Source organism: Palaemon carinicauda, chromosome 23 (assembly GCF_036898095.1).
Source record: "Palaemon carinicauda isolate YSFRI2023 chromosome 23, ASM3689809v2, whole genome shotgun sequence".
In the NCBI taxonomy this organism is placed as follows: Eukaryota; Metazoa; Arthropoda; class Malacostraca; order Decapoda; family Palaemonidae; genus Palaemon; species Palaemon carinicauda.
This window is the reverse complement of record NC_090747.1, coordinates 77115929-77130371: the sequence shown is the minus strand read 5'-3', so window position 1 is coordinate 77130371 and position 14443 is coordinate 77115929. Positions and strand designations below refer to the sequence as shown.

Genomic DNA, 14443 nt, shown 5'->3' with positions numbered 1-14443 from the left:
ATACACATAATCAATTGATTAATAAAAAATAAATCTGGAAACTGATTACATAAACAAAGATGATAATCACAAGAATGTGCAAAGCCTTGATATAGAGGTTGGAACACTGTGCAAGGTTTGATACAATGAGCTAAATGAACATTGTGATGACCCTGTAATCAAAATAAGAGTATAGATTATTGAATGTAGGGAGAGAGTAACTATTTCCAGTGAGCGTGAAAATTAATGCATTGTGGATTTCAATGATATATTAACATAAACAAGATGATCCTTTACGAGCCAGAAATTTTACTTTTAATGTTAATAGTTCACTTTTTTTGACAAGGAATCATTCTTTTCTACAATTTATAAAGTAATAAGTTAAAGACATAAGAGTCTAGGCTGAAACATTTTCTGCTTGTTTATGGCCTGTGTGTGAACCTCTGTTTTATTTTTTTTTTTTTCATTTAAAAAGTATGCATTATAGAATTTGTTGTCTTTAGTTAGTTCCTTTGGTTGCTACAACCTTGGCTTCCTTGTGAGCTAAGAATGGGGTTTTGAGGTAGCCTATAGGTCAATCTGCTGATTCATCAGCAGTCATTGCCTGGCCCTCCTTGGTTCTAGGTTGGGTGGAAAGAGAGCTGGGGTGCTGATCATATGTATTATGGTTAATCTCTAGGGTATTGTCCTGCTTGATAGGGTAATGCCACTGACTCTTACCTCTGTCATTCTTGAGTGGCCTTTAAACTGAAATAAAAATGTGCAGCTCTTCCTATGAGTGACCCGATAAACTTTCAGAACTTAAAATCTTTAGTCAGGGTAATTACTGCATACATAATATAGTGGCTGTTCTTTTCCTCAGTGTTAATCGTTGATTTGTATTTTATAGAAATTACTACTAATGTTAAATTTAATTTTACCAGTACAGTGTAATTGTCTGAATTTTGTATGACTGGTATTATACAGAACCACTGTTATTTCCTGCTACTTGTTTAACAGTTTTAAATCAATCTGCAACACTACACAGTAATATCATAAACATCTGCCTTCTGTTTTCATCTGTTATGATTAGCGAGAAAATAAATCAAGTTTAAGAAGGTAAGTGTTTTGTTTTTTAAACTTTATTTTTAATTTGTCTGTTTAAATGCCATAATCTTTCTTAAGATAGGGTGTGAAATGGCCTGTCTACTGAATGGTAAAGTTAATGTTGCAGTTTTCCATTCCATACAAGAATTGAGGAACAATGTGCATTTATATATGAACACACAAGACAACATAAGGTTAGATGGGTAAAAAATTACATTAAAAGATATTGCCTTTTTATTTTAATTGCAATATCCTCCAAAATGGGATTAACAAAGTTAGATTGTAATCAATATGTCATACATAAAATGAGCAAAATTTGACGAACTTCAGTATTCGCAAAGTTGTGTGTAAGGAAACACAAAAGGGGAAATATGCAACTATCAAAATCATAACACAGGGTACATGAATAGCAATTTTTTTGTTAAACTGCTTGCTATACTTTTAAAATTGTAGGAATAAATATTTTAGTAGTTTTTCTATCTTGAGAAGACCTTCTTTTTAGCTAATATTCTGAATGAACTAGACAGCCCTCAACATAACTAAAAGTTATTTTTGTATTATTATTATTATTATTACTACTAGCTAAGCTACAACCCTAATTGGAAAAGCAAGAAGCTATAAGCCTGAGGACTCCAACAGGGAAAAATAGCCCAGTGAGGAAAAGAAATGAATAAACAAAATGAGATATTGTAAGCAAATAAAACAAAATATTTTAAAAACAGTAACATCAAAAAATACATTTCCTATATAAACTATAAAAAGGCTAATGTCATCCTGTTCAACATAAAAAAAATTGCTGCAAGTTTGAACTTTTTATGTGTTTGTTGGCAAGTAGTCCTGTTTTAACTGTATATTAATCATAAAACATGTTTATTTGGAGAGATTTAAGAAGTTTAGAATCACAAGATTATGATCTGAAGATAGTTCATATAAAAGGAAAGAATGATGCATCGGCTGATAGCCTTTCTAGAGTTTTTTTTTCAGAATGAGAAAAGTGTTTGTCTTTAATCAAGTTGTTATGAATGAGTCGATCAAGAGCCTTTTTTGTTATTTGTTTACCGCTATTGTATTTGCAAATGGAGTGTGAAATCTCTACTGGGGCGAAAAAGCATATACCCATCAAAAAGAGATGGATCTGTTATAACCAACAGAAGATATAGAAAGGCAACGTTAGATGGTACACTTTAATGAGGTTATAAATGGGAGATATGAAGGGAATAATTTGATTTATATACCTGAATCTGAGGAAGACCTTGATGTGCCCATGAATGAATTAAATGTGTTTGAAGTTGAAGCTATTATTAAACTCAAGAGATGGAAAGCCCCTGGATACGATGGTATAACTGCAGAGATGATTTTGGCCGAAAATGAAGTGACTCCCAGAATACTTTAAAGATTATTTTGTAGAATGTGGCATGAAGAGGCACAACCTGATGAATGGGATCTAGGAGTTTTAGTAAAAAAAAAAAAAAATGAGATTGGTTGCATCAATTTGAGGCATCACTTATATCAGTTGTCATGAAAATATATAGCATGCTCATTCTAAAGAGACTATAGAGAATGATTGATTAAAAGCTGAAAGATGAATAAGCAGGATTTTGAAAAGGTAGAAGTTGTCCATCCATCCATATACCAAAGGCACTTCCCCCAACTTTGGGGGGTAGCCGACAACAACAAGAAACAAAACAAAAAAGGGGACCTCTACTCTCTACGTTCCTCCAGCCTAACCAGGGACTCAGCCGAGTTCAGCTGGTACTGCTAGGGTGCCACAGCCCAACCTCCCACATTTCCACCACAGATGAAGCTTCATACTGCTGAGTCCCCTACTGCTGCTACCTCCGCGGTCATCTAAGGCACCGGAGGAAGCAGCAGGGCCTATTTGTTGCTGTCTCATAGGATTTTTTATACAGGAGAGAGGGTTCCCAGCCCCCTCGTCCCGTCCCTTTTAGTCGCCTCTTACGACACGCAGGGATAACGTTGGCGCTAGAATATACTGTAAAAATCCAGTGTTGATAGCATTTGTGAACTATGAAAAAATCCCTGGATAGTGTGCACCGGCCAACTTTGTGGCGAGTCCTGCGTTATTATGGAGTTCCTCTTAAATATGTAAATTTGATTATGTCCGTTCATGAGCATAGCACATGTAAAGTTAATGTTAATGCAGCCATCAAATGAATATCCAGTGAACAGTGGAGTACTCCAAGGGAAGGTGTTGTCACCTATAGTATGTTGTTCATCCTCCTCATGGATTTTGTGATGCAAAAAATCAGTTGGGGATGGCAGAGAAGGATTGGACGGGATTGGTAACCGGAAATTAGCGGAATTAGAGAATCCTAATGACACTGTCCTTAATAGCAAAATGCCACAGGACTTGCAAAGCATGCTTACCAGAATGCATGAAGTATTACATGACGTTGGGTTCAAGATAAATAGAAGAAAGACAGAGATGTCGAGAATGGAATATGCAATGGAAGATGAAATATCATTGGAAGGAGAAAGAATTAAGGAAAGTTTGAAAAAAGCCAATCAGATAATGGCTAGGATAAGTAAAGTTTGGAAATCAAATCGCCTGACATCACATAGGAATATCTGACTACTGTACAGTATATTTCAGTTTAGTGAGGTCAGTGGTACTATTTGATCATGAGTTATGGTATGACAATGAAACAATATCCAACAGATTTTCTTAGATTTCAGAAAAGGCCCTCATTAGAATATTGGGAGTTAAATGGCAGGGCAGGATTAAAAATGAAACTATGAGAGAGACTACTCAAGCGCCATATGTGGATGAGATCATGGTGAGGGGTAGATGGAGATGGTTTGGTCATGCTCTTTTTACTACCCAAGAGAGTACCGGTAGTACACCAAATTTTCAAATGGGCTCCACAAGGCACTATAGAAGAGTTGGAAGACCCAGGCCTACTTGGCTGAGGACTAAGAAGTGATGTAGGAGATGATGAATGGAGAAGTATTGATTTAAAAGCTCAAGATAGAGACGACTGGCGAAATCTAACCGAGGCCCTTTGCGCCAATAGCCGTAAGAGGAGATGATGATGAGGATGACGATATATATATATATATATATATATATATATATATATATATATATATATATATATATATATATCGTGTGTGCCTATTTTAAGATAGTAACAGGTATTTCTAGGTTAAGGTGTGTGATTTTTGTGTAAAGTAAAACAATATAGTGTATTTTTATATTTAAAATGAAAGACGAATGGAATTTTTTAACATAAAAAAAATCAAAAGGATAACCAGCATACACACACGAAAGAGAAACGGTTTACCTCTATAGAGAGTGCAATTATCTATATTAAGTAAACAAATATACAGCATATAATATTAATACATAGCCTATAATTTTAGGACTGAATTTAAAAACAGAATTATCTGAATTCATCCCAATTAAAAGAAAGTTTATGAAAAATACTTTCAGGTTAGAGAGGTCTGCCCATAGAGTAATTATCAATTTGCAAGAGTTCCCGATCGTTTGATACCTATGAGTCTGGCTAAATACTTTTCACCATTCTTATATGATCTTGAGAAATCTGGGGCCATTCACTATACATAAATAACAAAATTCAAATGAATGTCAAAATATTTATTAAAAGTCCAATAATTATGACAAAACAATTATGAGAGAATGACTTTTTCAACAAGAATTACTGGGATTTGTAAGGGCACAAACATTCTCTACTGTCCTAGATTCCATTAAGGGATTTTGACGAAGGAAAAATCTATTTCTGGGAAGAGGCCTGTGACGCCCGGTGAGAAAGGTCCTTCCTTATACCTTTCCTAATATAAATCTTCCAAATATACTAGAGAAAGATAAAAGCATGGAATGCAGAGGTTACAACCCTCGCGCGAACACCTTGTAGGTGTCGTGTATTAAACAAAGGCGTGTGTAAACCACTATTCACAGGTTATCTTCCATTTAGATAATCCCTTCATCAATGGGGAGGGCCGTGACAGATGGTGTCAAGTACAATTATAAACATCAATAATGTCTAACTCGTGAGCAAAATTTTACTTTTATAATTTTTGAAGGTAGACCATTTTCCAGCCTATTTGTTTTTAACAAAAAAGTTTCTTGCCTAGTTTTGGTTCAATAAACGTTATTGTTTGAAGGTTGGAAGTGCCAAAGATTTTCCTATCCTTGTCCATAATTTTCCTCCATACATTTCGAGTAGGGTAAGCCTTTGAAACTACCGTAATCACACTTTTAGTATGTCTGAACATTAGAGGTACGTTATAGGTGTGTGGTATAGTATTAGGATACATTGCATCAGTAGGTATATTGATTATGTTCTTGCATCATATTTCCTGACAGCATGTGTTTAGATACAATTCATGTGCTGAATCTTATGAAATTGTACAATGGATTTTGAATAATTCTCACTCAGAGCTGTGTTGTTCCATATAAGTTTCTTTTTAGCAGTGTTTGAACAGCTATTAGACCTAGCTTAAAGTTTTCATAAGCAAATTTGCATTTTAGATTGTTTAAAAACGCAATGTTCCAAACTTTTGTTGAAAGTTGATATAATACCGAACCAGAGATTATTAATTTTTTAATGGTGTTAAACGTTTTACTTTTTGAGAATTCCCCTATTCACTCTGTCATTATGGATTTGTAGTGTTCCAATTAAAAATATCTAAATTTAGTGAATTTCAAAATTAAAAACAAATTTTGTTATTGCAGGCCCCGAACTGAGGACTTAGCTGTCATTGCACATCCCTTTTATGAGGATTTGTACAAGGTCATACAATTTGATGCAATTAAGATGTTATTTTCCCCTCGCTCCTTCCTCGTTGGGAGATTACGCTCAGCCATGCGCTTAGCGGCATATGCACCCCCTTCCCCTTGGCTCCACAACCACTAGGACCTTTGTTCACAAACAGAATCTAACTTGGAAGAAAGCAACTGTTTAAATATTGTTTAAGGATATGTCTCATAGCTTAGCAGCTTTAGATTTGGTATGAACATCTACACCTTTAGAGATTCACTTATAGATATCGTATCTACTGTCAAATTTTCGTTATTTACTATCAATAATCATTCATATCCGATTTTATAAATTATAATATATTTTATAAATAAAGATAAAAGCAGCATTAAAAGTTAAATTTGTCTTTCTTGACTTCATCCTCAGCTTAAAAAAAATTGTTGTTATAAAAGAATCGCATCTTGAGGCTGCACTACTATTAAAAAATAATCCTATCTCCTTTTCCCTTAATTCAGAATTTTATTCAATTTTCTTATCACTGCTGTTATTGATTCTGTAGTTTTTGAAGTGTATTTCATATTCGTAAACTTGACTTTATTTCACCATCATCATCTCCTACGCCTATTGACGCTTTATTTAAATGTTGATTTTTTTATTCCCTTTTTTTGGGGTAATATATGTACAGCATTTTTTGGTGGTATATTTTGTTTTCTTTTTTAGTTATGAATCCTAACTTTCGATACTTTTTATCCTTTTTAATAATACAACAGATACCTTCTGTCAGATATATCAGTAAATTTGCTTACACCAATGGTTTCTATATAGGCTTGTTCTCATATTCACAAGGTTTCCTTTGGCTCTTGTATCATTTTTCTTGTTTTTTTTTGTTTTTATCTTCTCGCCAAAGTTTCCCATGTTAAAAGCATGTTAGTAATGAGTCTCATTATGCAAGTGTATATTTTTTATTATACCTGAGCTGGTCTTGAAATTTTTTCCAATGTATATTCAATTCTTGGTCAAGTTAATTGATGTTCTTCAATCCACCTAAGAAGAGTAATACTGTAGGAAGAGGAAAAGGGATGGATTTATGAAATCCGTGTATATAATTTTTTATCAGTTGTCCCTTTCCTAACCTTAGAATGGTTCTATGTGCTACAGTATTAACCTCTTGGCATTACAGTATAACAAAAAGGCACTAAACTATATTATCTGGAAAAGAATGCCCAATTTAATAATGATGGCATAAAATTTAGTTAGTCAGTGGAGTCTTATAGAACTGGGTTACACTTATTGACTCGTACCATGAATCAAAAGACTCAAACATATATAAATCATTAATATCTTACTTTTCTTATAAGTGGTAGGTTCTAGCTTTTTATCAATACTTGATAAAAAGTTTGTCAGCAATTATGCCTAGTTGCACAAGTATTCAAGAATGTTTTCTTTTGACAAGGAAGACAGGTTAGAAATTGAAATTATTTCAACTATGATCGATAAGTAAAATACAATTTTGAATTAAATAAGTAATAAATTCCTCAAGTGCACCTGACTGAATAATGAAGATTACTTTGTCATAAAGGAAGTAGTCTGACGGTGCTAAAGACTGTCTTCCATGTTCCTTTCTTGCAAGGAAAAATAGAAGTTGATTTCTAGGAAAAAGTTATCATATGGTCAATAATTCCATAACAGAGAGGGAGTAATCATTGGGGTTTTGCATAACGATTATTTCCTTACAAGTGTTGCATTACTTGTGAGTTTAGCCCAAAAGTATAACAGTACCTCAGTACAAGTATTTTATGTTTTACATTATGCTTCATTGACATAATTTTCTATTCATTGTAACAATGCCAGTTTCCAATGTAATTATTAGAATTTTCTTAGGAATCCAAGTACAGTATAAATAAAAAAGTTACATAGAATATAGTAAGATCTGACAAGATTACAGTATAATGTGACCGACAAGCTAATATGGTTTGACATGTGACTTGACACAGACTTGGGACTCAAGCAGTTGATACTTTTACACTGTACGCTGGTAAGTGATATCATAAAAGCTTTTTTACAATTGTTCACTACAAACTGCGTGTTTAAAAACAAGAATTTTGGGTGGTAGTTTCTAAAGAACTCTACATAATAATCTGATGATTTAAAATGCCTCTAGAGGCATGTTTGTAGTATTCATGTCTAAATTTGATATATAACTTTCAAAGTACTGTATTGTAATCTTGTGATACCATGATATAAGTGACTGCCTGTTTGATGATCTTTAATTAACAATTCTTACCCCAATATGTATTTTCATTCACAGTCCATCAGATTATGAGGTTCGCCTTGTTGGCACAAAAAGTCGGAAATTCCAGCTGATAAGTCGGTCAGCTATCAGAAGGTTATTCAAGCCCACAGGGACACTGGAAAGACGTTTGAAACAACAATTCACCAGGTCTAGGTCTCGGCGAATTCCAGATGTTACAAAGAGGAGAAATCGAAATAGAAGCAATCCTATGGGTGAGCAGGAGGAACAGATCAGTGGGATTGAAATGGTGGATTCCACAGTTCCTGACTCGAAACTTCCTTGAAGCTAGAAACTTATTTGAGTATGGGTAAAATGTTTTCACAAAATTACTTTAAATACTTGATTAACTCCTTTCCCCTTGTTTTCTTAATTTGTTTATAGTCTCAAAATAATATTGCTTGAAATAGATATTCAACGGCACAGTGTACTTATAATTATTTATGCAAATTATATGCTTACCATGTGCTTCAAACTCAAGTGCTTGAAATAAATGTGAACATTACTTACAATCTATTCAAATTATGTATATGCTCACCATGTGTTTCAAATTCATACTTCTTGAAGTACTGAAATTTATTCATATTGGTAACAAAGGAAGCTAATTTGCACCCTGCATTGGGAGGGTCACTAGTAAAGCTTTCCTGTTAATACTGTTTGGAAAATAGAACTACTGTACAATGATTTTTAATTTAAAACTATGTTTGCCTCAGGGGCATTCATTTATGACACCTTTTCTATTGTTTTAATTTTCTTCTTTTCTATAGCGCTGCAATCTGCCAGTAACTCGACTACAGCTCAGAGCGTGCATCCCAGCATAGCTACTATCTTCGCCCTCGGGGCATTCCTAGCCAGTGAGAATTCGACACATTGAATGAGATTCACCTGGCTTTATAAAATTGGCCCTCCTTATTCATGGAGGTTAGGTAACAGAGACAGGTGCTAAGATCGAGAATCCGCGAATGCTTGCTGCCCTAGGTTGGGTCAACTCATAACCTAACTACGGTTTACTTAACACACTAGATAATCACTGTACTACACTACATTCTTTTCATGTGCTTTCTATCATGGTCTTTTAGTTCACACTACTTTTCAGAGGTAATTGTACATCATTAACACGGCTTCAGTGCAAGGTAAGACGACTCCTAACATGAAAGTCATAGTCGCACCATGCTTTGTTTACTGTAGTAACAAAACACATGTTTATATTTAACAACACCCAGTGGTTCTGTAGAATAAACAAAGCACTAATAGTTGATAATTGAAATGTACCTGAATTTGAAAATAAAAGTAAAAAATTAATTAATGAGGCACAATTATCTTTTTGTCATGAATTTTTAGGTGATAATGTCTGCTTAAACTAGTCGGTCTGAGCTGACAAAATCGAATGCTGTATTTTAAGGTTTTGTATACAGTATAATACTGTAAATACACTATTTGTAGCTCATTTTCAATGAATGTATGAATATTTATTCTACCACAAGTGAAAAAAAATAAGAAATTGAGTAAAAATCAGTAATAAGTAGGAAGTTCTAAGTGGTAAAATCTGAGATGCACTACAATAACTAATAACATTCTCTCTCTCTCTCTCTCTCTCTCTCTCTCTCTCTCTCTTTCTCTGTCTATTAAAAATAGCTTTGTTACATACCGTATGTGTAAATTAACACCTCTTTACATTCAATTTTAATCACATCCATGTAATTGATTTCCCTTTTTTTTATCAACTTTATCTAATTATTATCAGCTTATTACCTTTTGATAGCATTTGATTTCTTCGTGCATGATAAATTAATATAAGAATTTTAGTTTCAATACGTAAATAGAATGAAAAATATTACTGTAAACATTCAAGTGTGTGTTTAAATTAAACATAGAAATAAAATTCTCCATATAATAACATACATCTGGCTTTAAAGTAGGTACATTAGTTATAATTTTGTTTGTTTCATGAAGAAATATTTTTCCTCTATCTCTCATTTCTTAATGGAAAAAATTAATTTTTAAAAGAAATTAAATCTTTAAACATAGCCCAAGGCAAGAACATGTAATATGTTTTACCATAATTTCCAGTCGCCTGTACAGTAATTTGTTAATTATTTATCAGTAGTCAGAATGCTAAAAAATTTAAACAGCTGTGAGCAATTTTCGACCGCAGGCACGATGGTGCATCAAAGTAACTTATTAAAACTTGAGATAATTATAATTGAACAAATTTCATATCACCTGATGGTAATTTTAATAAAGATTTATTTAAATAAGGGTGTTATTTTTTGTTATTAACAAATAAGGAAGTTTGTCATAATTATATATAAATTCTAATTACCTTATTTATCTTTTATTGAAATAACAATTTTCCTAATATAAAATTAATCAGGCATACGTAATTAGATAAAAATAATGCAATTTCAAAATATATTTTTCAATATTAAACTTACCCGATAATCATGTAGCTGTCAACTCCGTTGCCCGACAGAATTCTACGGAAGGGATACGCCAGCGATCGCTATACAAGAGGGGGGTGTACTCACAAGCGCCACCTGTGGCCAGGTACTGCAGTACTTCTTGTTGACACCACCTCAATTTTTCCTCTGTCGTGCTTCCGGCAAGACGTTCATGGATACGCTTATAATTTTGGAGTCTTGTTCACGGTTTTTGGTGAAGTATTGCTCTAAGATTTCAGCTTTCGCTATTCAGGAAGTTTTATTATTAGCTTAGCTAGCTTTTGGAATTAATTTGATTAATTATGGTGACGAAGAGAGTATGAACTCTCTTTCACCTTTAAATGGCCGACCCTTCCCTTAGACGGAAGTGTTGGTGTCTAAGAGAGTATAGACTCTCTTTCTTAATTTTGCTTAACAAAAGTTATAGATTTATTTTTTATCTCTCCGCCTTTTATAGGCCTCTTCGATTAACTTCCTTTTATTATAAACTTATTAAAATTAATTTTTATATTTGTTTATATTCGACCTTTCCTAATAGTAGGCGGTCTTTTCTTGGTACCGAAGTTAATTAACATTGAGCCCGTCATTTCGGTTTTACCTGTTAACATATTATGCTATTTTAATGTTTTTGAAAGAATTTCTTTGATAGTCTCGTACTGTTTTCAAAGTTGAACTAACGTTTTGTTTTGTCTCTGCAGTTGTTGACGTTCAGAACGTTCAACTTGCGCTCTATCGTTACGATAGAGAGAGAATTTTCACGGTGTCACGTTGCAGTAAGAGTAACCGTTTCTAGCGTTTTGTTCATTCTTTCTTAGCTTAATGGTTTTAATTCTAATAAAGGAACTTTTTATTTGGGAAATATTTCAGTTTTTTTCCTTTAACAATAATATGTTTTAACGATATATATGATTGGGCTCTTCTCTCAGGTTCTAAGTCAAGAGAGAGAGAGAGAGAGAGAGAGATAGAGACGGAGGGAGAGAGAGCTGGATAAACGTTTCGTTCAAGCGAGTAACGTTGTTATCGTTTTTGCTCTTCTCCCTAGTCTCTTTAGGGGAAGAAGGTAAACGTTTCTAGATTTTTATTCTTGTTCTCAAGCTTTATGCGGTGAGAGATTTTAAACGTAGTTTATTTGATCTAGTGTTTAGTCTCTTTCCAGCCACTGAATTATTTATCTTTCATTAGATTTTTCTGTTACATTGTAATTCTGTTTTCGCAATTACTAACTTTTAAGGAAGGATAGAATTGCGTGTTTCAGGTACAAACCACTTAAAGTTTCGAGTTCAGTGAAATAAGTGCAAACAGAAAATCAAAAGTGATAAGTGATTAGCGCAAAGTGTGTCAGTGTTGTGCGTGAGGGTACTTCTGTGCGTGCCAGTCGTCCTCCCAGTCCGGGACCTCTTGCAAGCTCCCAAGCCCAGGGGAGAAGCAATGTCGAAGGGCAAAAGGGTTCGGCAGGCCTTGATCGGCGCACAGAAGTATCCTCGGTGGTTGCGGGCGTGTCTTACAGAGACCGTCACTCCCACCCGCAGACGATTGAGCCCTTATTTTGCTCGTCTGCAGAAGAAATTTCGGGGAGAAAACGCTGGACTCAGGTCTCAAGACCTCTTAAACGTAAAGTCCAGACCTCTAGAGTTCAACAACCCGGATGCAGTCATTGTGTTAGCTCTGACTCTCCGCAGTCATCAGGTGACTGCACACCTCCTAAGAGAGGTAAGGCGATGCCTCAACAGACCTCATCTTCTGTTAAGGCTTTGCCTCAACAGACCTTATCGTCTGTTGATCCCAAGATGACTTTGCTGCAGTCCATGCAGTCGCAGCTTGCGGTCTTAATGCGTGAGTTTCAGGCTGAGAAGGTTACACCTCCTCCTGCGAGCGCTCCGCCTCACCGCAGTCCAGTCTGCCAGGCGTACGAAGTTGAGGTTCCTCAAGCTACCTTACCGCGTTCGGAGTTGCCAGTTACCAGAGTTGTGCAGCAACCTTAACCTTCCTTAAGGCAACCTCAACAATGGGAGCAGGAGTCTTATGCCTTGAGGCAAGATTTTCTTGCAGTTAGACCATCTTTGAGGCTACAACCTTTTGAGGTACGACAACCTCTACCATCCTTGAGGCAGCCACCTCAGCTCTCGCAGCTGCTACCTCAACTTTCCTCAAGGCGAGAGCCTCAACTCTTGAGGCTAGCTCCTCAGGAACCTCAACTCGTGAGACAGGAACTGCGTTCTGCGCAGCCGCTACCTCAACTCTCGCAGCTCACACCTCAAGAACCTCAACTCGTGAGTCAAGAGCCTCTCTCTGCGCAGCCACCTCAACCCTTGAGGCAAGCGCAACTCTTGAGGCAGGAACCTCATGCTATGAGTCAGCCACCTCAACGCATGCATCTGCCACTTTCTCCTCAACTTGAGCCTCTTCCCATTCAACTTTGAAATAACAAATGACAATAATAACACCTCATTACTTTCATAACTTGCATTTGTAATCATATACATGTATGCCTACACAAACATTATGATAATGGAGGTTATTCGTATTACTTAAATAAAAAATATATATGTATTCCTTGCAATATATTTTTAACAAATCGCAAATATGGCAAAATATCTTCAAAACAAAAATGAATCATGAGTTATGAATGTAATGTAAATATTATGTTGATATTAAAACCCCATGCAAGCATGCATGAAGTAATGCAGTGTTGCCAACAGGGCGAGTTTCCCTGTCCTGAGGTGAAGTAGATTATAGATCGTATATTTAGTGCAGCTTAATTCTACGATTATCATGCCGGCTATCAAATTCATCAACAAAACAGTCTAAATCAATTCCCTCGGCACGTGCACTTTCAATGGACAGTAATGCGATATTACTCAATCTAGCACTGGTCATGGAATTTCTGAGAAATGTTACACGCCATGCAACATGCTCTGCTTCTCTTACAGCATGCTCTACATACAGCATGCTCTGCATACAGCATGCTCTACATACAGCATGCTCTGCATACCTTACCGCATGCTTCTCAGTCACACATCTTTGGTTGTTGCCAACTCACTAGACTGTCAAGCAGTTTCATAACGTTGCCTTCTAGTCTGCTGCTTTTGCACCAGTGAAACCCTCACTGAGAGAACTTAGCTTTTCTCGGATATGGTCCCTGTAGATGAGAAAGTGCTTTTCTCCCTCCTTCTGATATTCCCTTGAGGACTCTGTCATTTGGAGAGGAGCCTTTAGCTGCGTAGCCTCCTATGGACTTTTATTTAAGCATAACATGCTTCCAGGGAAGGTAATGGTTCCACTTCAGTCGCTAACCCTGTCTGTTACCACACCTGCTCCCATAGACCTTGAGCTGTGTTGCAAGACATGCAGTCCAAGCTTAGTCCTTGTTAGAGGATTTTTTGTTTACGGAGTCAGTGTGTCACTGGGAAGACGTTCAACAACCAGCAGAAGTGACTTGTTGTGACGCAGTGCGGCAACCTCAGCAACCCGATAAGGAGTTGTCTATACGACCCAGACAGTCTAGACAGCTTCGGGTTGTCACTGTACTTCCTCGCTTCCCCATGGTTGACAGTTCACAGACTGTGCAGCAGTACCATGATCTTGTGTCCGGCTCCGTCAGACGACTGGCTTTTAAGAGCTCCCACAAGTTGTCGCTGTCTGGAGATTCTCAGATGGACTATGGATCTGACCAAGGAACTGGGCCTCCTGGTCAATTTTGAGGAGTCTCAGCTCGTCCCATCCCAGACCATTGTCTACCTGGGTATGGATCTTCAGAGTCGAGCTTTTCGGGCTTTTCCGTCGGCCCCAAGGATCTTCCAAGCCCTAGAATGCATCCAGAGCATGCTGAGAAGGAACCGATGCTCAGTCAGGTAGTGGATGAGTCTAACAGGGACACTTTCATCGCTGGCCCTGTTCATCGTGTT

General features: G+C 36.1%; 1 protein-coding gene across 6 annotated transcripts in view; it reads left to right on the top strand.

Annotated features, from left to right (window-relative positions):
* The window catches only part of LOC137617188 (uncharacterized), a 125638-nt gene extending 116239 nt beyond the window's left edge, over positions 1-9399 (top strand). For 2 of the 6 annotated variants that reach the window (XM_068347071.1, XM_068347072.1), the window contains exons 9-10: positions 8116-8312; positions 8865-9399. In XM_068347071.1, coding sequence (XP_068203172.1) covers positions 8116-8312; positions 8865-8971 — 304 coding nt within the window. In that variant the 3' untranslated portion in view covers positions 8972-9399. Of the gene's footprint in view, positions 1-5782; positions 6185-8115; positions 8408-8864 lie in introns of those variants that run through there. The other 4 variants (XM_068347073.1, XM_068347074.1, XM_068347076.1 and 1 more) reach the window with 4 other exon arrangements.
* The last annotated feature ends 5044 nt before the right edge of the window (positions 9400-14443 follow it).